The sequence below is a fragment of the Protopterus annectens genome, chromosome 5.part0 (assembly GCF_019279795.1).
Source record: "Protopterus annectens isolate FY-2018-M chromosome 5.part0, PAN1.0, whole genome shotgun sequence".
In the NCBI taxonomy this organism is placed as follows: Eukaryota; Metazoa; Chordata; order Ceratodontiformes; family Protopteridae; genus Protopterus; species Protopterus annectens.
In genome coordinates, this window is record NC_056735.1 from 357,847,134 (window position 1) to 357,874,989 (window position 27,856).

General features: G+C 42.2%; 1 protein-coding gene across 1 annotated transcript in view; it reads right to left on the bottom strand.

Moving 5' to 3' along the window:
* The window catches only part of MED14 (mediator complex subunit 14), a 1,872,212-nt gene that overhangs the window by 1,579,883 nt on the left and 264,473 nt on the right, over positions 1-27,856 (bottom strand). The window contains exon 3 of the mRNA XM_044071834.1: positions 15,059-15,164. Within this exon, the coding sequence (XP_043927769.1) occupies positions 15,059-15,164 (106 nt within the window). The remainder of the gene's footprint in view (positions 1-15,058; positions 15,165-27,856) is intronic.

A 27,856-nucleotide genomic window follows, 5' to 3' on the forward strand; every position in this document is an offset into this window, starting at 1 on the left:
ATGAGATATGTGTTTAGAGCGGACAGGTCGAGGATAGGTCTCCATTGGTTTTCCTTTCTTGGTACCAGGAAAAGCCTTGAATAAAATCCTTGTCCTTGTTCCATATGCGGTACCTTTTCTATAGCTCTCATCCTTAGTAAGTGGTCTATTTGTTGTAGAGCGTTTGTCCTTTGGTTTGGAGGTAGGTTTGGCATTCCTCTCTTCCTTGGAAGAGTATGGAAGTGAAATCTGTAGCCTTTGTCTATTGTCTGTAAAATCCATTTGTCTCCTGTAATGTAATGCCAATTTACTGAAAATAAGGCTAGCTTTCCGCCTAAGGGTGCTGCCAGTTGTTCCCTGGTAGGCGGTTTCAGAGCCAAGTCACTGTGATTGTCCTGTGGAAGTGGTAGTGGCTGGATCTGTGGCAGTAGTTCTCTGGCTGTTAGGCTGCCACTGACGCCCCTGTAGGCACCTCTGGATTGACCTCTGCCTCTAGGGCGTCTATTTCTGCTTCTCTGTGCTCTGGTGGTGTCTGGAAAGGACCAATTCTTGGAAGGCCAGTTCCTACTAAACCTCGGAGGCTGGACCTGTAAGAAATCCTTGACTGTCTGGACAGATTTAGCTTTTTCTTCCACCTTCTTCAACACTTGCTGTGCAGGGGCACCAAACAAACTGTGCTTTTCCATGGGAGCATCTAGAAGCTTTGACTTTACATGGTCTGGTAAGGATTGCTCTTTTAACCATGCATGCCTTCTGATCACTGTACCAGTCATAGCTGATCTAAAGGAAGCCTCCAGTGCATCATAGCCGCATTTTAAGGAATGATTACTGACCTGCTGAGTGTTATGCACCAAATCCTGAAGGGACTTACGGTCTAAACGCTCAGGCGAGGACAGTTTTTTAGTGAGCTGAGCTAACAGAAATTCCTGATACTGAATCATGTGGAATTGACAGTTTAAGGCCCTAGCCGAAAGAGTAGCAGAAGTATAAACTTTTTTACCCCATCTCTCCAATGCCCTAGATTCTCTTTCAGAGGGGAGGGGGTTTTTGGCAGAGGCAGCTGCTACAGCTTTGGGGCCCTGTGAAATAGTTTCAGGATCTGCAATAGGAGCCTTATACAGATGATAATGTGTGTCCGGAACCCTGTAGTATCTGTCGGGCTTAGCAGGGGCCGGAGGCAGTGAGTCAGGGGCAGTACAAGCATCATTAAATGCATCATCCACAACTGTAAGTACTGGAGGAATAGCTAAAGGCCTATGCTGTGGTAAATGTAAAAGGTCCTAAGCCTTTTCCTAGAGTCTGAAAAATCCTGGCCCTGCCATTGAAATTGTTCCCTCATAGCATGCAAGGTTTCCCCAAAAGAAAATTCCTCAGGAGGAGAGGCAGAAGGTATGGAATCCTCTGCATCAGAGTCCTCATATGGAGAATAAGGGCCTTCTGGAGGATTTGTATTTTCTGAATCATCAGAGGAGTAATCTGAAGAAACTGGCTCGGGGGCTCTGCTCTAGGCCTCTTCTCTGGAGGTGGGTGAGAGGCCCTGTCAGGGTGAGACTGGGTTCCCCTGATCAAAGAAATGAGATCCTCTGCTAGACTAAGCATTTGAGTACTAGAGCTAGGCCTGTGAGAGGGGGTTTTAGCAGGCACGGCCTTTGAAGATTTAGCTGCTTTAGCCCTGGCAAAAGCCTTAATTGACATGGATGCAGGGGGCCTAGCAGCTCCACGTGCAGGAGTAGATACATCTAAGGGGATAGTATCTGATAAATCCTGAGAAACTGTAAGAGCAGGAGGATTTTCCGTAGCAGATTCAGCCATGCTGGAAGAGGCCTCGGTAGAAGGAGGCATGCTTTCGGCCGAAGGAAGAACCGTGGACTCGGTTTCGGCCGAAACCGAGACACTCGCGGTAGGCTTAACCGCGGTTTCGGCCGAAACCGTGGACCGCGAGTGTCGGTCCTTTTCCTTACGCTTTTTAGCTAATTGTGAAGTCGGAGTCTCCGACGGCATGATATAAGCAAAAGCGGAGCCGAAAAATTCCTCTGCAAACTCCGACAGACGTCTAAGTGTCCGTCGGTTGAAGGAAGCACAGGCTAGACAAGCTGCTACGTCGTGGTCTGGGCCTAAACAAGGTAGGCAGTACGAGTGGAAATCTTTATGAGGTATTTGTTTCCCACAAGTTAAACAGTTATTCACTTTTTCTGACATCGGCTGAGGCAAGAAAGAGTCCCCAACGGGGTACTTAGCTTTTTAGAAGTCTTCGGTAGTAGCAATCTCTGGTTCTGACCGACCGGCACTTGCGAACATCTTCTGCTTCGGGCGCCACGCGGCAAGAAAGACTGAGGAAAATGGCGTCGGCTGATGCCTTTATACCCGCTGAACTGCAGCTATGACGTCGGGTGAAGTGTGACATCAGCCGAGGCCAGACCCAGACTTTGGAATCCGGCCGACCAAAGGGCTGCCTGAGGCCAGGACAACCCATTTGTTAGGACTGCAGATGCATCCTTGAAGGACATCAAATAAATAAAATAAATACAGTAAAGTACTTAAACTACTTGCCTAAAGAGTTAATAAATGAAGGTTACTTACCATAATGTTAAATCCATGTGAGCAAATTTGTCTTCTTCAACCAACAGGAATAAAACCACAAGTCTGGCATCAAAAAAGTACAGTTGTGTACACTTACCATAAATGTAGATGTTAGAGTGTATTCCCTGTTGCAGTCATTACATTTGGATTATCTGCTTGCAGTAGCCCTCAGTCGGCCTGATTAAAGTCTTGGGTCCTGCGTCGGATGCTGTCTCTTCTTCCATGATGTCAGGTCGTCAAGGATATAAAACATGCAGCTGACGCCATTACATCAGTTTTTCTTGCCCCAGATGTCAGGTGCCCCCCTAATGGGAAGAAATTAAATCTATAATTACAAGGATATACATCAAACAAAAAAGTAAAAACACCAAAAAGCTTTTTGAGCATAGTAAGGGAGAGTAGAGGTATAACCAAAAGAAGAAAGGGGCTGGAGGGAGGGTAACCAGGACTGCAACAGTGAATACTCACATCTACATTTACGGTAAATGTACACAACTGTACTATTTTCTTCGTGTTTCACTGTTGCAGTCATTACATTTGGGTAGATTCCCAAAGCTAAGGTTGGGAGGAGGAATTTAAATAGAATAAGGACCAGCTATAAGACCCTGCAATACTGAAGTAGCAAAGTCAGCTCTGGATTTAGAGAAAATTGGCAAATGATAAAGCTTGCTGAAAGTATGTACAGAACCCCAGGTAGCAGCTTCTAGGATGTCCCTGGTAGGAACGCCCCTGAGAAAGGCTGTGGAGATAAGATGCAGTCCTGGTTGAATGGGGTCCAATGCCCTGTGGGATAGGTTTCCATGGTGCTTATAGCAGAAATGAATGCAGTGGCCTATCCATTTTGAAACAGTTTGCTTAGAAATAGCTTTCCCCTCTGTCCCTGCAACAAATGCCACCAGCAGTTGTTCAGATTTCCTTTGAGGTTTAGTCCTCTCCAAGCAAAATCTAAGTTGTCTGTGCACATCTAAGGAGTGCAGTATCCGTTCCCCTTTGTTCTGTGGGTTAGGAAAGAAGGTAGGCAAATGAATGGACTGATTAAGAGCCACACTGGATACCGCCTTGGGCAAGGAGGGGGGATTGGTTCTGAGGGACACCCTGTCCGCGTGAAAGATGATGAAAGGCTCCACTGCCATAAGGGCCTGTAATAAAGATACCCTTCTTGTAGAAGTGATTGCTAAAAGGAAAGCTGTTTTCCAGGAAAGGAATTTTAAATATGCAGTAGCAGCTGGCTCTAAAGGAGGAAGAGTGAGTTTCTCCACGACAAAGTTAAGGTCCTAGGCTGGAGGTGGAGCTCTCCTGGGTGGCCTTAAATTTTGACCCCTCTGAGGAACTGCTTGAACAGTGGGTGAGAGAAGAGGGGAGGCTCTGTGCTGTAATGAGCTGAAATGGCTGAGGCATGAATTTTGATGGAGGAAAAGGACAAGCCCTTATGAAGCTTCTCAATCAAGTATTGTAGAATCTGAGGTAAATTGGGCACTGTTGCGCTCATCCCTTGAGATGGATTCCACGCACAAAATCTTTTCCATTTTGCAGCATAAGATTTTCTAGTACTAGGCCTCTTTGCCTCTAAAATGATATCCATCACTGATTTACTGCTGGATGGTAAAGGAAAGATTGCGTAATTAGCCAGGCTGCTAGGTTCAGGGTTTGCAGCTGAGGGTGCAGATTATGGTTCTTCTGCAGAGACAACAGGGAAGGAGTCTGAGGCAGGTGCCATGGGGCCAAGCGTGACACTGCGCAAGAGGGGGTACCAGTGTTGGCGTGGACAGTCTGGTGCAATTAAAATCATCCTTGGCTTGTCCTGTTTGATCTTTAGTAGTACCTTGGAGAGCAGAGGCTGAGGAGGAAAGGCATAAACTGATAGGTTTTTCCAGCTAAAGGATAGAGCATCCGCTTTCCAAGCAAGCTTGTGGAGAATCCTTGTGCAAAATTTGTCCAACTGATGGTTCTGGGGGGAGGCAAACGGGTCTATATCTGGGCTCCCCCCATTTGCTTGTCAACATGTTGAAAATACTTAGTTCCAGTTTCCACTCATGTGGGCCCATGAGGTTTCTGCTTAGTCCATCTGCCAGTGTATTTAGTTTTCCTGGCAGGAATTGAGCTTCTAGATTCACTTAGTAGCTCAAGGCTGTGTTCCACAATGCCATGACTAGTCTACAGAGGGGGTATGAATGTGTATCCCCCTGCTTGTTTATGTACCACATGACAGTGGTGCTGTCCGTCTTTACCATTAGTTGTCCTGGAAGAATGTGGTCCTTGAAGGCTGTCAGAGCATTCTGTACAGCTAACATTTCCTTTTTGACTTATGTGCAGGTGCATTTGACTTGGGTTCCATTTGCCCTGAATGCATTTCCCTGCCAGGTGAGCCCCCCATGCATAGTCTGATGTGTCTGTTGTTAAGGTTTGGGCAGCAGGGGGTAGTGTGAATGGTAGTCCCCTATTTTGGTGGCAGGCCTCTGCCCACCAAAGGAACTCTAGGCCTAGGAAAGCTATGATGGGAATCATTGCTTCTAGATCCTGTGAATGTTGACACCATAGGCTTTTGAGATACCATTGTAGTTTCCTCATATGCAGCCTTGCATATGGAATTAGAAGAATGGAGGAAGCCATGAATCCCAAGGCTTGCAGTATTTGCCTTGCAGATAGACGTTTTTTGTGGCCACTTGTTTGAAGTAGGTTATCAAATAAATCAGTTTCTCTGGCGTGAGAAAAGCCATCTGGGAAGTTGCATTCAAGCTTGCTCCCAGGAATATAATTTGTTGACAGGGTACCAGTTATGATTTCTTTTTGTTTATGGTGTACCCCAGACAAGTCAGCACCCTTTGAACAAAGGCCAGATGATTCAAAAGTATGTCCTGGCTTTCTGCCAGAATTAGACAATTGTCCAGGTATGGGTATATTTGAATATTTTTTTGCCTGAAAAATGCAATGACAGGAGCTAGGCACTTTGTGAATACCCTGGGTGCAGTAGATAAGCCAAAGGGCAGTGCAGAGAACTGATGGTGCATGTAGCCTGCTTTGAAGCGTAGGTATCTTCTGCAAGACTCCCTGATAGGGATGTGCAGGTATGCTTCTTTTAAGTCTAGTGTTGCCAACCATGCATCTTTGCCTAGCATAGGAAGCAGCTGATGAAGAGTCAGCATTTTGAATTTTGGAATCACCAGAAAGGTGTTTAGAGTGGAAAGGTCCAGGATAGGACGCCATGTATTGAAACATCTCGAACAGAAACCTTGTCCCTTTTCCTCTTCTCGTACCAACTGTTGTTTGAGAGAGAGAACACTTGATTTTGGGCCTCTGCCCACTGATTTGGGGGTATATCTGGCCACCCGCTTGGTGTTGGTAATGCGTGGAAGTGAAATCTGTATCCTTGGGACACTATCTTTAAAACCCATTTGTCCTGGGTAATGCATTCCCAGTGTTTGACCTGCAGACCACTCTTTCCACCTAAAGGAGCATTCAGTTGGGAAGTGCTTGGAAGTTTTAAAAGCAAGTCATTGAGACAGTTTTCCATAGGGGGTAGTCTTACTACTCCCAGATTTGGGTGCGGAAATCCCCCACTGCTTAGTCTTGTGTGTCCCATGGGACTGAAATCTGGGGTTTCTGCTGTGTCTGGGTTTGGCTTGAGAAGGCCTAGAAGGGGCTGAAAAGGACCACTTCTTAGAGGGCCAATGCCTACTAAATCTAGGAGGCTGAACTTGCAAGAAATCTAACAGTTTGCATAAATTTAGCTTTATCTTCCATCTTTTTAAGAACTTCCTCAGCCTTGTTGCCAAACAGGCGGTCCTGATTTAAGGGAGCATCCAACAGTTTAGCTTTAACATGATCAGGCAAAGATTGCTCCTTAAGCCAAGCATGCCTTCTGAGCACAGAACCAGTAACAGCAACCCTGCAAGAGGCCTCTAATGAATCAAATCCTCATTGCAAAGTATGTTTACCAACCTGTTCAGCAGAATGCATTAAATCCTGTAATTCTTTATTTTCAGAAGTCAGGAATCAACATAATTTTCTGTTTAAGCAACCCAATAACATGTTGTTGATACTTTAACAAATGAAACTGGCAGTTTAAAGCCCTAATGGCCAAGGTTGCAGAAGTGTAAACCTTCTTACCCCATCTATCCAGCGCCCTGGATTCTCTATCAGAAGGGGTAGGATTTTTAGCAGTAGAAGCCTTAATGCCCTTGGGTCCCTGTGAATTAGTCTCTGGATCTGCAATAGGATTTTTAAGAAGAAACTTGTGTGAATAAGGACCCCTGTAATATCGGTCAGGTTTTCTGGGAGCAGGAGGCAAAGAATCAGGGGCCAATCTAGATTCCGAAAAGGCATCAACTATGTCTAGTACAGGAGGTATAGCTAAAGGCCTATGCTGAGGCAGGAGTAAGAAATCCCTAAACCTCTTTTCTGAATCAGAAAAAAAAACTGGCTTTCCCAGTGGAAATGCTCCCTTAGAGTATGTGGTTTCACCAAAAGAAAAATCCTCTGGAGGGGAAGCAGAGGGAATAGAGTCCTCTACATCAGAATCCTCATAAGTAGATAAGGGCAAATCCAGATCATCAGAAGAATCAGAAAAATCAGAATCCTGGTCAGAAGATTCGTAAACAACTTCAATCAGGGGAAGCCAACCTCCCCTTCCAAGAGACCTAGGACTGAAGTTATAAGATCTTCAGCCATTCTTATTTAGAGGCGAAAATATACCAACAACGGATAGTGCGCGGATTAAATAAAGCACAAAACCGACAGCAAGGTACGTCGTGGTCAGGGCCCAGGCAAGGAATACAGTACAAATGAAAATCTTTGCGAGGTATTTGCTTTCCACAGGTAATGCAATTATTAACTTTTACTGACATCGGTAATGAGCAAGAAAAAGTTTTCCCAATGGGGTACTTAGCTTTAGTTGAAGACTTCGGTTCTGAAACTCGAAAATGAAAATTTCTGGAGTCGGTCGACCGGCACTTGCAAACTGCTTCTGCTTCGGGCACCGCACGGCAGGAAAGACTGATGTAATGGCATCGGCTGCATGTGTTATACCCCTGACGTCATGGAAGAAGGGGCAGCATCCGACGCCGGACCCAAGACTCTGTTATCAGGCCGGCTGAGGGCTACTGCAAGCAGACAACCCAAATGTAATGATTGCAACACTGAAACACGATGAAAGTACAGTTTTGTACCTACCATAAATGTAGATGTCCAATAGGAATGCATCTGCAGTCCTTACAAATGGGTTGTCCTGTCGTCAGGCAGCCCTTCGGTCGGCCGGATTCCAAAGTCTGGGTCTGGCTTCAGCTGGTGTCGCACTTCACCCGACGTCATAGCTGCAGTTATTCGGGTATAAAGGCATCAGCCGACGCCATTTTCCTCAGTGTTTCTTGCCCCAGATGCCAGGAGCCCTCTTGGAAGGCTAAATTTGGATAAATGCCAATGATTCCAAATAATAGAGAGTAAACACAAAAAATAAGCATGTATGTACATATATACAAACAAATACACCATAATAGATCCCCCCCCCAGCTAGCTATAAGGTGGGCAAATACCCTAGGAGTACCACAGAGGGGCAGGCGGGTGGGTAATCCTGACTGCAGATGCATTCCTATCGGACATCTACATTTATGGTAGGTACAAAACTGTACTATGTCCTTCAAGGATGCATCTGCAGTCCTTACAAATGGGTAGAATACCATAGCCAAACTAGGGGAGGAGGTAACAGGAGAGATTATGGTGTAGTTAGAATCCCTTGCAAAACAGCAGAGGCAAAACCTGCTCGGGATCTAGAGTATAAAGGTAAATTATAATGCTTGGCAAATGTATGCACGGAGGTCCAAGTAGCAGCCTCTATAATGTCCTTGGTAGCCACTCCTCTTAAGAAGGCTGTGGTAGTGGCTGTAGCCCTTGTAGAGAGAGGCCTGATGTTTTCTGGAGTTTTCTTTCCATGGTAAGAGTAACAAAATCTAATGCAATTTCCTATCCACTTTGAGATTGTCTGTTTTGAAATTGCTTTTCCTTCCCTTCCTGTTGCATATGCTACCAGTAGCTGGTCAGTTTTTCTGTTGCTCTTGGTCCTGTCCAGGTAGTAGCGTAACTGTCTGTGTACATCCAAGGTATGCAGCAGTCTTTCTCCCCTGTTCTGTGGGTTGGGAAAGAATGTAGGTAGGTGGATAGCCTGGTTTAAAGACACTCTGGATACCACCTTAGGCATAAATGTAGGATTTGTTCTCATGGACACTCTATCTTGATGGAAGATCAGGAAGGGTTGTACTGCCATTAATGCTTGTAGTTCAGAAACCCTTCTTGCTGAAGTGATTGCCAGCAGGAAAGCAGTTTTCCATAAGTATTGCATCTCTGCTGTTGCTGCTGGTTCGAAAGGAGGAAGTGTCAATTTTTCTAGCACAAAGTTCAAGTCCCAAGCTAGCAATGGTGGTTTCCTAGGAGGTTTTACATTTTTAATTCCCCTTAGAAACTGTCTGAGCAGAGGGTGTGAGAAGACTGGAGGATCCAAGCTGTATTCTGCTGAAATAGCTGATGCATGTATTTTGATGGAAGAATAGGACAGGTCTGAGTGGAAAAGCTCTGCCAAGTATTCCAGGATGCTGGCTATGTCTACCTGTGACACATCTTCTCCCCTTGCAGTACTCCAAATGTTATATCGTTTCCATTTTGCTGCATAATTCTTTCTTGTTGAGGGTTTGCGAGCCTCACGGATAATGTCTTTAACCCTTTGTGATAACTGTGGGTTAATTGATCTTATGCAATGTTCCAGGCAGTCAGTTGCAGAGTTTTCAGGTTTGGATGTAGGTTGCTGTAGTTGTTCTGTGTTAACAGTAATGGAACCAGGGGTAGTGTCCATATTTGTTCCCGAGACATGCTCCTTAGTAATGGGTACCAATGCTGCCTTGGCCAGTCTGGAGCTATCAGAATGATCCTTGGACGGTCCTCTTTGATCTTCAATAGCACCTTGTGCATCAAAGGAAGTGGTGGGAATGCATATGCTGTCAGGTTCTTCTGAAAGATAGGGAGTCCACTTTCCAAGCAAGTGGGTGGCACGTCCTTGTGCAGAATTTCTTTAGTTGGTGATTGTGTGGGGATGCAAATAAGTCTATTTCTGGGAGTCCCCATTTTCTTGTAATGGCTTTGAAGATTTCCGGATGCAGCATCCATTCGTGGGCATCCGTGGTAGTCCTGCTTAATATGTCTGCTAGAATGTTTTCTTTTCCCGGAACAAAAATTGCCTGTAACTGAATGTTGTAGCTCAGAGCCACATTCCATAGGTCCAGTGCCATCCGGCATAGAGGGTATGAATGTGTGCCTCCCTGTTTGTTGATGTACCACATCACTGTGGTGTTGTCTGTCCTTATCATCAACTGGCCTTCTTGGAGGAATGGTCTGAATGTCTGGATTGCCAATTTTACTGCCAGCATTTCCTTTAGATTTATGTGCAGGTGCAACTGGTCTTGAGTCCATAAGCCTTGTATGCACTTGTCCAGCATGTGGGCCCCCCATCCGAGGTCTGAGGCATCCGTCGTGATGGTTTGGCTTGGTCGAATGCTGTAGAAGGGCAATCCTGTGTTTGATTGGCAGGCCTGAGCCCACCATAGGAACTCTTGCTTTAGGCATGGGATTATTGGAATTTTGGTTTCTAGGCTGTGCTTGTGTTGAGACCATGAATTCTTTAGGTACCACTGTAGCTTTCTCATATGCAGTCTGGCATGAGGCACCAGTATTATGCAGGATGCCATGAAGCCCAGGGCTTGCAGTACTTTTCTTGTTGTAAGATGGTTCTGCTTTGTCAATGCCAAGAAGTAGAGTGGTAGTTGCTCTTGTTTTTCTACAGTTAGGAATGCCATTTGTTTTGTTGTGTCCAGTTCTGCACCCAAAAAGGTTATTCTTTGGGATGGTATCAGTCTTGACTTTTTTATATTGACTGTATATCCCAGGGCTTGTAGCAGGTAAATGACTCTTTGTAAGTCTTCTGTTAGCTTGTTTGTGCTGTCCGCTTGTATCAGGCAGTCGTCCAGGTAGGGGTAAATTTGTATTCCCTGAAGTCTGCAATGGGCAATTACTGATGCCAGGCATTTCGTGAATACTCTGGGCGCAGTAGATAAGCCAAAGGGCAATGCTGAGAATTGATAATGCTCTGATCCTGCAAGAAATCTGAGGTATCTTCTGCAATTTGGTCGAATGGGGACGTGCAGGTATGCCTCCTTGGGATCTAGAGTTACCAGCCAAGACTCCTTACCCAGCATGGGAAGAAGCTGCTGTAGAGTCAGCATTTTGAATTTTGGAACAATGAGGAATGTGTTTAAAGCGGACAGGTCGAGAATAGGCCTCCATTTGCTCTCTTTTCTTGGTACCAGGAAGAGTCTGGAGTAAAATCCCTTTCCTTGTTCCATAGATGGTACCTTTTCCACGGCTCTCATCCTTAATAACTGAGATATTTGTTGTAGAGCTTCTGCCTTTTGAGTTGGTGGTAGGTTTGGCATTCCTCTCTTTCCTGGTAGAGTATGGAAATGAAACCTGTAACCTTGGTCTATAGTTTGCAAAATCCACTTGTCCCTTGTGATGTAATGCCAGTTCTTTGAAAATAAAGCTAGCTTTCCGCCTAAGGGTGCTTCTAGTTGTTCCCTGGTAGGCGGTGTCAGAGCCAAGTCACTGTGATTGTCCTGTTGCAGTGGTGGTGGCTGTGTCTGTGCCTCGCTGGTTGTTACCCTGCCACTGGCGGCCCCGGTAGGCACCTCTGGATTGGTTTCTGCCTCTTGATCTCCTATTCCTGCCTCTCTGAGCTTTAGAGGGGTCTGGAAAGGACCAATTCTTGGAGGGCCAGTTCCGGCTAAACCTTGGAGGTTGGACCTGTAAGAAATCTTTTCACTGTTTGTACAGATTTTGCCTTCTCCTCCATCTTCTTCAGAACCTGTTGTGCAGGAGAACCAAATAAGTTGGCCTTGTCCATGGGCGCATCTAATAGCTTTGATATGACGTGGTCCGGTAAGGCCTGCTCTTTCAACCAGGCATGCCTTCTGATAACTGTGCCAGTCATGGCTGATCTAAAGGAAGCCTCCAGTGCATCATAGCCACATTTTAAAGAATGGTTACTAACTTGCTGAATGTTATGTACCATTTCCTGAACATACTTCTTATCAAAAGGCTCATCAGAGGACAGTTTTTTAGTTAACTGGTCTAGCATAAATTCTTGATATTGTATCATGTGAAACTGACAGTTCAATGCCCTGGCTGACAAAGTAGCTGAAGTGTAAACTTTTTTACCCCATCTCTCTAAGGACCTGGATTCCCTTTCAGGGGAGAGGGTTTTTTTAGCAGAGGTAGAAGCTACAGCCTTAGGTCCCTGGGAGATAGTCTCGGGATCTGCAAAGGGAGCCTTGTATAAATGGTGGTGTGTCCGAGACCCTGTAGTACCTATCGGGCTTAGCAGGGGCCGGAGGTAAAGAATCAGGAGCAGAGCAAGCATCATTAAATGCATCATCTACAACAGAGAGAACTGGAGGTATAGCTAAAGGCCTGTGTTGAGGTAAATGCAAAAAAGTTCTAAGCCTTTTTCTGGAGTCTGAAAAATCTTGGCCCTGCCACTGAAATTGTTCCCTCATGGCATGCAAGGTTTCCCCAAAGGAAAATTCCTTAGGTGGAGAGGCAGAAGGGATGGACTCTTCAGCATCAGAGTCTTCGTAAGGGGAATAAGAAGCCTCTGGAGGGTCTGCATTGTCTGAATCATCAGAGGAATCATCTGTGGACACTGGCTCAGGGGGCTCTGCTCTAGGCCTCTTCTCTGGAGGTGGATGAGAGGCCCTGTCTGGATGAGGCTGGGATCCCCGGATTAAAGTAATAAGGATCCTCTGCCAAAGAGAGCATTTGGGAACTGGAACTGGGCCTGAGAGTAGGGGTCTTAACAGGTACAGTTTTGGTAGCTTTAGCTGCTTTAGCTCTGGCAAAGGCCTTAATGGACATGGCTGCAGGAGGCCTAGCAGCTCCACGTGCAGGAGTAGAAACATCCAAGGGAATAGTGTCTGATAATTCCTGAGAAATCTCAACAGCAGGTTGGATTTCAGAAGCCGATTCCACGAGGTTAGAAGAAGCCTCGGTAGAAGGCATGCTTTCGGCTGAAGGAAGAACCGCTTGCTCGGTTTCGGCCGAAACCGAGACACTCGCGGTTTGCTTAACCGCGGTTTCAGCCGAAACCGCGGATCGCGAGTGTCGGTCCTTTTCCTTACGTTTTTTGGTTATTTGTGAAGTCGGAGGATCCGACGGCATCTTATAAGCAAAAACAGAGCCGAAAAACTGCTCAGCAAATTCCGACCGACGTCTAAGCGTCCGTCGGTTAAAAGAAGCACAGGCTAGACAAGCTGCTACGTCGTGGTCTGGGCCTAAACAAGGTAGGCAGTACGAGTGGAAATCTTTATGAGGTATTTGTTTCCCACAAGTTAAACAGTTATTCACTTTTTCTGACATTGGCTGAGGCAAGAAAGAGTCCCCAACGGGGTACTTAGCTTTTTAGAAGTCTTCGAAGTTGTATTCGGTAATAGTAATCTCTGGTTCTGACCGACCGGCACTTGCGAACAGCTTCTGCTTCGGGCGCCACACGGCAAGAAAGACTGAGGAAAATGGCGTCGGCTGATGCCTTTATACCCGAATAACTGCAGCTATGACGTCGGGTGAAGTGCGACACCAGCCAAAGCCAGACCCAGACTTTGGAATCCGGATGACCGAAGGGCTGCCTGACGACAGGACAACCCATTTGTAAGGACTGCAGATGCATCCTTGAAGGACATCATCATTCATATAATAAAAACTTTTTTTTTTTTTTTTTTTTAAATTATAATGATCTAACAAAAAAAAAAAAAACTTCCTCTCCAGAACTCTGTTATGCTAAGTAAATGCAGACCACAGTAAAAACTCATCAGTCAAAATCCTCTCTACGTAGCCTGCACTGAGGAAGAGGGAAAGAGTGCGTATGCTGATGAGGATGGACCTGGCCAAGTCTAACATTATGGTTAACTACATAAAAGGAAGTTATGCACTTACCATAATGTCAGCTGGGTCTTGGTAACCCCCACTTTATCCAATTCATCTGATGGGTTTTATCTGCCAGATCTGACCAGTAATTACAGCACATCCACAGATTGAGCTTCCGCTCTTCGCCAACAAGCGTGCAGCCTATAACTCGCAGGAACAAAGACACGGCAGGAAGATGCAACTTCAGATGGGAAGACTCCACTACAGGTACTGAAAAGAGAAGGGGAAGTTCCAAAGTGCCCTGGCCAAATTTCCCCTAGGTGAATAATTACCACCTCAGGTCTCCTCTGAAAAGAGGCAACTAGCCTAGTGGGACTAACCTAGTCAAAGGATAAATAAAAATGTTAAATTAAATTCACATCTCTGTAATAATTTCAAAGATAAACAAAACAAAAAAAATGCACACTGACAGTTTTGAACATTGCTTATGGTAAAATGGGGGGGGGGGGTTAGTATGGGACACTGGAATGGTTGTGGGGTGAAGCCTGATCCATTACCCAACCTAGGGCCCTATTTGACCATGATCTGGCTCTGCCATAGCCAGATCAAGTGTTAGTCCATCTCTGCTGCTTGTTTGGTCTTTGTAGTGCTGTCATTTTGGACCAGCATTCCAGTCCACTTCAGTACCACACTCTCTTCTTGAGGAACAAGTAACATCTACAGAGTATTTTTGCTATTAAAAAAAAAATACAGCTAATTTTATGGTTTTTTCAGGTGTGTGAACTGCAAATGCTACCAGAAGGTGCACTCCATTACAGTAAGCATGGACTATGCATTCATTATGATATGTGTCCTTTGTAGCATATTGCCAACTATTATCTGAAGGCTTATCCATCACAAAGGACAGCATTCCACTGAGACACGCACCTTTTTTAATGTAATATTTCTCAGACACAAACATCAAACTAAACCCCTCTTTGGTGTAAGTTAGGCATTCTTTACTTAATTTTGACCTGTACTGCTTACAAGGTAGCACATATTACAGTCTATCAATGTGCGCCTGAAGAAATGGACTGAAGCAATAGAAACTTTTACAAACTAATGTGCTTCAGCAATCTGCCAGTAGAGCTAGTGTAGGACTACTATCCTAACACCATACAACTCACCTAACTACAACACAAGATGCAAAATCCCATGAAATAAGTCTAACTAGCCAAATCAAATTTCCTGACCTTCCATTCTGAATGAACATACAACCAACTGCTCATAAACAAATCTTTGTTTTAAAGAGGCTACAATCAATTCAAAACCTTTATACAAACAATGCAGTTAAAGAATTCCCAAAAGCTTCACACAGTTGCTTAAACTAAAAAAACTATTAACTGTAAAACAGTTTATAAGATATTACATCAAGAATGAGTAAAAAATAACAAAAGTAGACACAGAATGTTTACTGGAAACATGCCAGACCAGTGTTAGTGTTTACATTCGTTTAGTAAACAGAAAAAAAGATCTGAAATACTTAAAATGTGTTTTGCAAACTCACCGCACATTTTTCTACTTTTCCAGCATTACTAGCCCACTTAACTAGAGCAAGAAGACGGACAAATAGCTGTCGGGTACGACTAGCAAACTGTACTATTTCAATTTTTCTGTTGAAACAAAAATACAAGAATTACAACAAGAAAGAAATTCACATTTAATAAAAGACTGCACTAGCAAATTAAGACTGTGAAACATCAAAATATCTTAGAAATATTTAACATTCTGCATACATATACTTTACATTAGGTACTTGTATCAATAACATTTCTATGTAACTAAAGTAAAATTACTCTGCAATGTCACACATCAACATCACGAGATAATGAGTTAGTGGCATTAACAGTCAAGAGACACTAAATCCACCAGAAATTCTACGCCTGAAACACATACATTTCCTGAGAGTCATTCTGAACCCGCACTTATTAATGCTATTTAATTTAAAGACTACAGAAAAGTATTTCAACATTTAAATAACTCTTCATTTACTTAGAAATTCCCTCTGTAATCACAGTATTTTATCCAAGGTTTCAAACCGACATTATTTGGTATAAATGTCAAACTTGGCTTCTGAGTAGAAAATGTGGTAAAACAAAAGAGACACCTAGTTTATAGTGGAAATTGGTTTAATTTCTGCACACTACCTGCAGGATACAAACTTCAGCCTCAGGCAAGGTAAGCTACTTCTCAATGGATTCAAGAAAGTCTATGTCCCATATCTTAATACGGTAATTGAAGTTGATGTTTGACATGAGAGAAGACCTGACATGCAGTTATGGCTGTCGAAGGAAGTAGGACAGTAGTTCTAAACAGAAGTGTAAACTCTGTATAATCAGCTCTACTTCACTGCAGAAAATGAGTCCTTAAACTTCAGCAGTCACTTGTAAAAACTGACATCTATGAAAAGATCTGGCATTTTGTGACAATGGTTAATTTCAAAGAGTACTACTCCTCTTGGCCAGTACTGCATGCAATTGCACATTTGCTTGATTTTTTTTTTTTTTTTTTTGTAATTGTACACATGCATATATTTGACGCATATTACTTGAACATTTCTACTAGTTATTCTAAAGCCCTACTTTGCAGCATTTCCCTGAATTTGCTAAAGTTTGTAAAAATGTTTTTTTTTTTCTGCTCACTGAGCCCAGGTAGTGACTGTAAAAGGTCAACACACAACTCCACTTACCCAGTTAATGAACAGTAAGAAAGAAAGAAAAATTTCTAAAACGCACTAAACAGCTGAAGCACATAAAAGGACAGTGGATACCATAAACATTACAATTTGTTAGTGGGACACATGGAACACAATGCCACAAGCATCCAAAAGAAGAGTAGAAAGGTTCCAGACAATTCAAGGAAAAAAAATAGGAGCAATGATCTTTAGACAAACGGTTGAAATGGAAAAAGAGCCGCAACAGATACAACAATATTTAACTAACAACATGTCATAAAATTGCCTGAAAATCACTAATGCATTATACTGGCTAAGTTTTTCGTAACAGCTTGTATTTCTTTCACGCATGTTGTTTTACTGAGTTGCAATTCTGTTCCTTCCCCCTCTTAATTCTACTCAGTGCTTTAAACTACGGTACTAACTGCAACACAGTCTGCTTTTACATGTATAATTTTCCTTTTGAACAAGACAAACTAAAATTGTACAAGTCTTTATGATCATATTTACTTTACTGCATAGCAATCTACTTAAAATAAACACTACACATATCTTCAGTTACACTTGCAATTAGCCTTTACTTGTGATTAAACAACTGAAGCTAATCAGTATTCCAAAACGTGCATGCCAATTGGATACCCCAATCAACCATTAAATTATTGAGCAGCCAGACTTTCTATTAGGATATGCTTACAAAACATATATGCATCTTTTAATATTTCACGAGGGACAGAGCCAATGTCAAAAAAAAAAAATCAAGTCACTATGCAAAACTCTGGACAGTTAAAAGGTATATTTACTAATGGAACAATCTATCGTAATTCTCTTACCACTAAACTGAGCAGAATGCAGCAGAGCGTCCTTCATTTTCCTCATATGTTTCTCTATCCTAAATGTTTAAACTTTGCTGAAGCTTTTTTTTTTTTTTTTTGGGGGGGGGCAAATCAGAGAGAGAAGCAAATTGCTACCACATTGTTCTCTTCTCTTACAGCACCCCTCCCCAGCAGTGCCTTGATGTGAGAGCGTGGGGAACATACACATCATAATGGAGTGCAGCACATCAGAAAAAGTGAAGAACTTGGAACTAAAGCACCATTACAAAAAAGCCACTATTTAAGAAAGGTAAGCAATTTCTTTCTTAAAGATATCATTATATAATGGCAATAACCCACTCCTGGGTATGGGCATTTGCCCTCGTGATCAAACCACACCAACTGTGGGTTAATCCTATGATACCCACACCCAGTCATGGGTTATTGCTAAATTATAAAGCAATAATTAGGTCTGCAGCTTTTTTTCCTGAAAGTAAGGTCAGTTCAATTCTGCATGTCATGAAAAGTACACAGTAGTTAACAAAAGACTCAGGAAGCTTAACAGTGATGTGTCAATAAAACTATTAGCATTTCTGAGTACTGTTTCTTGCACAAAAGGCCATCATGTAATCCTACATAATAAATGCAGATTTTGATTTTTGTGTGTCCACATCACAGCACTCCAAACTTAATCAGAAGGCAACAATACTGACATAAGAAAAGGATTGATGATGAGGTCCACTTTAGGAAATACCACCTAGAAAATCATTGGCATCCTAAAGTAAAAGACCATTTGTGAAAAGTTATCAGTTGAGCTATCAGCTAAGGTATTTAATTTTTTTACTGAATGACAAACCACAAAAACAGAATCACTAGGGCCCACTGCTGGTGACTCATGTTTGTAATACACCAAAGTACACATACTGTCTGAATGAACCAAATCAAATCTTTACTCTGATCATAAATGTTTAAATTATTACGAGTCAGAGCGCTGGAAATCAGTATGCTGATGACATTAAGGTTGAAAAACAGCAATAAACTCACCAACTGTGGTGACTGATCACTTCTGAAAATTCAAGTTAGAGAGTCTGTTTTTCCAGCTTGCAGATTTCATAGTACGAAACCTAAAGCTGACAGCTTTCAATAAAGGGGGGGGGGGGGAGTGAATCTCATTACCATCTGTTGCTGATTATCAATTTTTATTTTTCCACGGTCTTCAGAACAGTTTTTGTTTTTTTTAAAGTGGTTTTGCCCCTGCTACCTTAAGCCAACAAACCCTCTGTGGTCTATCAATCCACTTGTTCCCCATCACTGAGAAAGGACCAAAAGACAAGGGTCAATATCCAGGCAGACATCAACGTGGATCACATTTTTCTACTGGCCCCAAGGTGCATGTACTCAGATGCAATGGGTTGTCTTGCAGATGACACCCCTGACTTTCACAAGAGGTATTACCTCCAAGCAGCTCTGTCCCCCACCCCACATCATCAGAGTTGGTCTCTCTGGTGTCTGCCAAGTAGACTGCACTGCCATGTGTGCCTATTAGTGAACAAAGATCACTCTAGGACTTCTGGGAGAGGCGAGTAGAAAACGTCCTTTCACTCCTCCCACTCTCTGCCTGGCTCCTCTAGTGCTGGGTTCACTAATAAACCCTGGTCACCTGGGTCGCAGTAAGAGCTCCATCCTTCTGCACCATAGAGTCAGTCCTGGACCAATGTTTCGGTCTAATTATTTTGGCAAGTTTGTTAATATGAAGACTTTCAAATACATTCTTGTTGACATGTTGCCAATTAATCAGTTTGCTGATTACCAGTTCTAACAGATCCAAGCAAAAGAAAGCTAAGAAGACTAACAGCTGAAGTCTTCTCAATCATCTTTCCATTCTTATTTATTTATTCATACAGAGATATATTTATTTGATGCAATTTAATTTTGTTGGCTGGGTAATTAATATGGTCCAAAGATCCCTTTCAGCTACTTCTTGTGCCAAATAGACAAGTACAAAGAATAAACTAGAAGTCAGAATACAGACATTGTTACAAAACTACAACATGCACAAAACACAAGCATTAATAATAGGCATCACAATGTAAACACTGTTACAAGAATAAAACTAAACAGCAGAATATAAACATCACTGATGCATACATAATATAAAATACAGCGGTTTTATTTATTACGTATGTAAACTTTATCATCATTAGCAGTAAGAGAGTGCCGTATGGGGATATACTTCCCAATGCCTGTAGTACTACTGCACAATGTACAAGATTAAGTATATATTTGTAGCGTTGAAACATATTCAAAATCTGACGTATTATTCAGATGGTCAACCTTTTCAATATGCTTAGGCCTGAGCTGAACATACTGTACTTGGTCTAGGTCTCAGAATTAAAAATGAATATATATATATATATATATATATATATATATATATATATATATATATATATATGTATATATATATATATATATATATATATATACAGAAGCAGAATATGAAGATAAACAGATGCTGCAGTTTAATCTTTTGTAAACAAACAAATGGTTAGTAATAAATGCTGAAATTTAGACAATAATACTAACTCATATAAAGAGCTTAAGCACATGTACACATCTGTGTACATATGGAGTGTCAATGCTGAAGCATATAGTAGGAGTAGCATAGTTATACCCTATATACAGATATGATAAAAATAGATTAATAAAGTGCCCGACTGTCCAACATCTCTGAAGCAATTGCATATGCAGTCACTTTTTAGGTGAAATTTTAGTTTTCTTAAATGTTACTATGTCAATAATTTGCCTAATGTTTAAACAACATTTCAACAAGCAGATGCTGCCTTCAAGAAGCTTTTATCAGCAATACCAGTTTGCATGGGGGTCTCAGAGACAGCTTCAGATCCTGTTTACGAAAGCAACTGTGTTCCCCTTGGGGGAAAAAAAAATCTACTTCTAAGGGGGGGGGGGGGGCAAAAGTTGCTAAACAGCAATTTGTAAGTAGGATTGTTTAAGATTAATATGGCTCTAGTTAATAATGGCAGCAAATGACATTTAGAGAATACAGCAGTGTTGTTCCCCATTGTTTTTGCCAGATTAGCAAACCTGAAGACTTTACTTTCTAAGGTTTACAGTAAAGAGCTTTGGAAAGGCGATACTGAAATAAGACTGTATATATTCTAACCTAGGCAGCAGTACTTTGACTGCTGTAGCTCTACTAACATCTAACGTCAGCAAGTTGAGTATTTTATAGCAAACACTTAAGAAGAGTGTGTACCTTGTTGAGCAAAACTACTGTATTGGAGGCAAAGAAAAAACAGATCGAGTGTTGGTCCTAAATATTACAGAGATGCACTTAATGGTAAGAAAAATCCAGTGTAATCACATATTGTGATGCTGACTGCATTCTTGCGATGTTAAGGAGTACCAACTAGCAATATATTAGATTTTGCTGTATACCCTGAAATCCTTCTGCAATGCCCAGGAAAGGGACCAAGTTTCTGCCAGATTTGCCAGCATAAAATAGCTAGTTGTAGTACAGCACCAAACAGGTAGGGGTCCTATACATCTAAAATAAAACAACATGCATATTTTAAATTAGCAGCACAGAAGAGGTAGCTGTGTTATATCAATCAGTAAGTTTAGTTGCAACTTCAGATATTATGGCAATCACCAAAAAGTACGTTAATCAGTTAACGTGTCTGGAAAGTAAAATTGTCTTGGGTAAAGACCTTCCATCCGCTACAGCAGGTATGCTTACAAATAGCCAAGTATATTGTGCAGGCAAGCACCAAATTTATGTTTCAGGTAAACACCACTAAATTAGCCAAATGTTAAAGCTATCCTTGGCAAATGCAGGTACGAAGGCTAATTTAGTGAGCCAAACTATTCAAAGTGCAGAAATGACAAATACTGTGAGTCACTAACATCTGGTGGGCTGGAAACAGTAGAAATTACTGCTATACAAACTTTATCATTACAAAGATTCACCTGTATACTGTCTTAAAGCCTCAACCATAGCACTGGGAAATGCTACTGACATTTCAGGTGCTGAGATACGGGTCATGACTGACTAACATTTGGCATTTGAAAAAAAATCTATAAATAACAATGCTTACCAATATTTTTAGCACCCTACACGCCTTTAGTCAAACTGAATGCACAGTTTCACAGAAAAGCATAAAGATAACGAGGCACATTTAAATAAGCAATGCAAAGAAAAGGAAGAAGACAACAGTATAGGAAAGATAAAAAGATTTCTTCATGAATGGAGATATTAAAGGAACTCCCAGATAAAAGCAACCATCACAATAGGAAAGAAAAGACAGGAGGGATATAGCAGAAGCAAAAGATATCAAAAAGAGGTAGCGTCAAAATACAAAGAGGTATACAAGGACACCAAAATTACTGACACACACAATGGTATGTTCTCCTGAGCTACAGCCGGACATCCCGGATGGTGAAGTAAAAAGGGGCCCCTAAAAGCTTTAATAATAAGGATGCAGGAAGTGATAGATTTCCAGCAGAACTCACTAAAATCCTGCAAAATGTTGTTGCTACAAGCCAGGATTCGGAAACGATGCACAGGGTTAAGCAAAACTGCACAAAGAACGGCAGTATGCAGCACGGGACAGATTCAGAGAAACATGCAGTGTCACTAGCTAAGCAGGTGAAATTGTGCAGTCATCATCATATGCAAATTAACATAATGATATGGAAATGAGTATTATGCAAATGATCCCACTGTGAATGCAAATGAATGCATACAATATGAGAAAGCAATTCAAAAACGTACGAATATTGCATCATCTATTTCTCAGCCCCAAGTGAATCTGTACACGTATACGTCTTGAACAGGGAGACGTGTCAAGTTAGCTCAATGTTAGGTCTAGCAGCTGCCTTAGTGAGCAGCATATGTTTGAGGCCATTGTTACAGCTACCAATTACGATGGGGCAATTTGTGTAACCTTCTGCACTGCGGAAGGTTCCACCCACACTTAACATACATTACCACCAACTCAAGCACATAACAGAAAACCATCATGTGGGCACAGACACCCAACAGCTGTTAGCAGACGTGCCTTCCTCACATGGAATCTCGCAGGATGCATGAAATATCAACCCCTGTGAACACTAAGGGAGGTGCAGCTCTAGTCTTGCTACAGGTACCTTCCAGTGACCATTAATAACACAACAGATGAATCCCAGGCATCTGCACTGAAAATGCTACACCAGTTCCTGGATGTGATGCTACAGGTTGTGGAGGAGCATGTGTGGGCTCCCAAGGGCCACAGAGGAGAAAAACTATGTTGCTACTCTATGAAATAGCCTTTCCCCCCCCAGGTTCTGGGGGGCAATGACTGCACCCATATTGCTACCAAGGACTGCCCGGTCTACATAAACAATGGTTTATCATTTGTAATAGTTTCCACTCGGACTGCCAATTGATACGCAATGCACAGGATATCATATAGCGCATGTGTGTACGAGCATGCATGCACCATCCAGGCAGTAACCACATATGGCACACATTCAACATGTACCAGCGGCTTCTGCAAAGTGATTTCCCTAGGACATCTTATTGGTAATAACGGATATACTCTGGTGCCACAGCTCATGACACCCACATGAAACCCACAGAGATGCTCGAGACGACAACTACCTAAGTTCCTCTAGTGGTGACTGCAGTATGCTCTGGAGGTCACTGGCAAGATATTCACCATCTGTGCAATGCTGCACAACATGACTGTGATGAGGCAACAAGAGCAGGAAGGCTAGACAAACTGGAGCCACAACCAGGGAAGATGCTGGTTGAGGAACCAGCTGCAAAGGAAGTCCTCATCAGGCAGCAGTGGGCCCAATACACTACAGCAGTGGCAAATAGGTGGCACATGGTTTACAGCTGCAGCTCAGAGTAGAAACAACAAAGATGATCACTGAGGTATACAATACTGTGCCCAGGCTATAATCTACAGTGTACTGACTGGCCATCCTGTGCATCAGACATCAGCTATCCATAACACAGCTGGGATAGCAGGGCATGGTAGTCATCATATTTACCGGTGGGGAGGGTGTTCACCAATATCCAGGTCTCTGCCAGGTATAAATGTCTATTCTGTCTCACCGAATAACAATGAGAAATCATATGCCCATGGTCATACTCTCTCATCAGTGGGATGGGTGTTCTGGCAGGCATGTTAGAGAATGCCGGGGACTCTGAGACTGACATAATAGACTGTCCTTCTGTGGTCACGAACAGCATTAAAATCCCCCATCAGCTTGTATCACGCAGTTACAGAAGGCCAGCTCACTTTTATCTGTCTCTAATATCTACCATTAGTGCTCAAACTGGGCTGCAATAACACTTCTATCTCTGCCACTGAAAATTACCCAAGTGCTTCCTTTCTTTCGACTCCATGTCGCAACCTGTAAATGTGGACATAAAGCTATGGTCAGTGAGCAGACACATTATATATGCAGCACCTGGTGTGGTATCCACATACCAGAGTTGCACATGTGCCACCATTAGGCACAGTTTCTGCCATGATGCACTACAGCAGTCACGTTCTTACAGTGTCACAAAAGGTCAGTATGAGGACAGGCAGTGTAGTGGCATGTACCATCTCAGCAACCTACACATACCTTTGCCCACTAAATCATGGCATCATGTGCTCTAAATATGCACACCAGCCCAGTATCAGTTAACCTGTGTTCCAGCCTCATCTCATGCTGTCCACTATGTTCCATATATGATACAAATATACTGACAGTATGCGCTGCCATGCTGCATAAAAGGTCATAGTACACCCTTACATAGCCCCACAGCCACTACCTAGATGGGATAACTCTATCCACACCTCAGTACCAATACTAGACATCCATTGTTACAACCCACACTGACCTCCTTACAGTTGTCTAAGGTTGGCAACTGAGCATTCCCCCTAAAAAAATCTCACTTTTAGGTAGTCAATCCCAAAACCCGCATATGGCCTATGTCCCCTTACCCAATCACATGCTACACCACTCTATGATCTGTAGAGCAGTCTGGTAATATATGCCAGAGTTCCATCAAAAACCTTCTAGGGCCCCCAACCCTGTCAGCAGAAAGGTATGGAGCAACCTCCCTCCAACAACAAAACAGTAGCAATGTTAACCACACATTCTTCACACTTGCAATTGTTCTATGTAGACTTACCACAGCAGTTGTAGCATGCTTTCTTTTCTTTTGCCTTTCAGCAAATTTCCATAAGAAAAGGAGCACTGCAAAGGCCACTTCTGTTTCTATCTTGCAGTTTTGAGAATAACAGCAGGCCAACAACCACTAGGGCCCTTTTAAGCAGAGCCATGCATCCAAACTTCTGACAAGTTCTGGTACCCTTGACAAGTGTAACCAGGGGCTCGGGAGATGAAACATTTACAAGTAAGGGCCTGGGAGATAACCATTTACAGGCAGACGGTTACCATTAAAGACACAGGTGCCAAACTAAGGATGGAATTCCTGTTCCCCATCCGACTGTCCAAGTTACACTTGAACTGGGTTAGACAGGAACTCGCTGAACTTGCTGGCTATCAAACAACTATCCTCAAGAAACCATTATCCTAGGAGATGTAAACCTAGACTGGCACCTCTGTTCCTCAGAGTTAAATTCCACAGCAATAAATCTCCACGGATTCCAACAGACAATAACTTCCTCTACCAGGATAGGTAACAGCAAACAAAGAGAGCATCCTAGACTGGATCCTTATAAACAGTCAAAATCATAACTATGTATCAGGGACCCTACCAAATGACCTCAGTGATCACCTCATCACCTAAAGAAAAACAAGATAACCTACTCGAATCAGCCCATGTATAGGTCTGTTAGAAACAGGCAACACTTTGACCTCATAAAATTCCAGACAGAACTCAAATCATATAACTGGGCATCCCTTAAGTTTCTCCCACTAGAAGAGGCAGTATTAAATTTTAATACCACATTTCTAACTATACTTGAGGCTAATGCCCCAAAAAGACAAATTAGAATTAAAACAAAAATAACACCCTGGCTAACAAAGGAGACCAAATCCTTAATCAAACCAAGAAACATAACCTGGAATACATGGTGTACTACCAAGTCCCACCTCGACCGCATTAAATTCCAACAGCAAAGAAATCTGACCAAAAAAACAATAACCCTAGCCAAAAAAAATTACTACTGCCAACTACAAAACAAACACCAAAACAATCCCCAAAAATTCTGGGCCACTTTAAACAATCTACTCCACCCAGGTAAAAGCTCAACTCCTATCCCAGAAAAACTATCAGATAAGAGCCCAGAGGAAGTAGCCAATTCCTTTAATTCCTTCTTCACGGACACAATACAATCCCTTGCCAATCAGCTATCTACCAATTGCCCCCAGTTAACAGATATCCCCCAAATGTCCATACCTATCTTTAAATTTCAACCTGTCCCCACTGTCTATATTTGCTCACTACTGAAGAAACTTAAACCAACCACTCTCTCTGCTGACCTTCTCCCATCCGAATATTTACAAAAAGCTGCTGTCATAGCTTACCCTATCTCTAGTCTTATCAATCGTACCTTGACCGAAGCCAAAATTCCCTCAATATGGAAAATATCCTATGTGATACCACTCCATAAAGGAGGCTCATCGACTGAACTATCAAATTACAGGCCCATAGCCATATTTTCACCTTTGGCCAAAATCATGGAGAAATGTGTGCATAGACAGCTCCTTTACTATCTAATCCAAAACAACCTACTCTCCAGTTCTCAACATGGCTTTAGGCCACACCATAGTACAACCACTGCTCTCCTCTCATTTATTGAAACAATTAATCTCAACCGGAATAACAAAAAAATATCGTCAGCTCTCTTTTTGGACCTATCAAAGGCCTTTGATATGGTGAACCATCAACTACTACACAATACCCTAAAAAATCTCCATCTAGACAACATAACCCTAGATTGGTTTCAAGCCTATCTCCAAGATAGACAGCAAGCTGTACTCTGGCAGAACAGGCTCTCTATCCTCCTATCTAATACCATAGGAGTTCCTCAAGGTTCCATACTGGGACCTCTCCTCTTTACCGTTTTTATTAATGACCTCTATAAAGCCATCCCAGATGCCACCTGCATTCAATATGCTGACGATTCGGCGTTAGTCTGTTCTGATTCATCCCCAGTTAATTTATTATCAAAAACCCAATCATGCTTTACAGCAGTTGAAAATTGGTTACTGGGACATCGACTTATTCTGAATCCAAATAAAACCAAACTGTTAATCTTCTACCCCACTCACAAGATCATACCCACACCCTTCCATATCCAATCCAAAAATGGGACAATCATCTCCCCTGACTCCCACACTAAACTTCTGGGAGTGACCATTGACAATAAACTTAAATTTGATATCCATATTAATCAAACTGTTAAAACCGTAAACAAAAAACTTGGGTCGCTCTATAGAATAAAATCCTTTCTTACCCCAATAGCAAAAATAGCCACTGCCCGCTCCCATCTCCTCTCCACCCTCTTATATGCTTCCCCTATTTTCACAAATCTTAACACTACTGAATTAAACTTACATGTTGTTATAATCATATTGCAAGATTTGCAACTGGCACGCCCTATAGAACCCATCATTGTACCAACCTACAAAGCCTGGGTTGGATCGAATTCCCCAACCTTCTACAGCAGAGCCAACTCATAGTAGCATTTAAAATTCTTAAACAATCTGACAAAACCCCTGCACTGATAAACTTAATCAAACCTTACAACAATCTCAATAGTTTACGCTCCTCAAACAAACTACTAGCTCAAACGGTAAAATCCAACAACTCAGGGGGTGATGCTCTCTTTGCCAATGCAATAGGAAAAATCTGGAACTCCCTTCCATCCAGCCTCACCACCATTTCCTCCATAAAACTCTTCAAAAAGAGACTAAATCACCACCTTCAGATACACTGGCTATGCCAATGTATAAGCCCAGTCTGACTTCAACTAAACAAGATTTTTCCTCCTCCCTTTAGGACCAATGACGGTACCACTACCATTTCTCTCTTCTGTTTTCCCTCTTATTCCCTTTTCTATATAATCCCCTAGTCTTATTATCCTATTTAATTCCTGCTACTACTATCCGAAAGGTCTATGCCAATGTATAAGCCCAGTCTGACTTCAACTAAACAAGATTTTTCCTCCTCCCTTTAGGACCAATGACGGTACCACTACCATTTCTCTCTTCTGTTTTCCCTCTTATTCCCTTTTCTATATAATCCCCTAGTCTTATTATCCTATTTAATTCCTGCTACTACTATCCGAAAGGTCTACCTAAAAGGAAAAAGTCTGTTATACTATGAGTTTTTGTGTTCTTTTTTTTTGAATATTTTTTCTTTACATGTCTTGAGCAATGAGTAGAAATATTCTAAAATGTCTCCTATTCTTGTGTAAAATACTTAAGTGAACATACTGTATTATATCAACATAGTGTATTCTTATTTGCTTATACGTGGAGCTTTTCTCCCCGGGCCTCCGCTGAAAATGGACATGTATCCAGTTGGACTCTCCCAGTTAACAAATGTAAAATAAAAATAAATAAATAAAATAAATAAAAACTCTGCTTCATATAGACTGGAAAACTGTTCCTAAGAAGGGTTAGTCTCTGGTATACATACTTATCTTTCCAGCAGGTCATTTATATGACAAGCAAGGTTTGTCTTTACAAGTTACAGTTGTGTAAAATCTTACCATAACAGTTTACATTCTTCTCTTCCCTGTTGCAGTATTCACAACAGATGGGATCTCTTGCCTTGGATAGT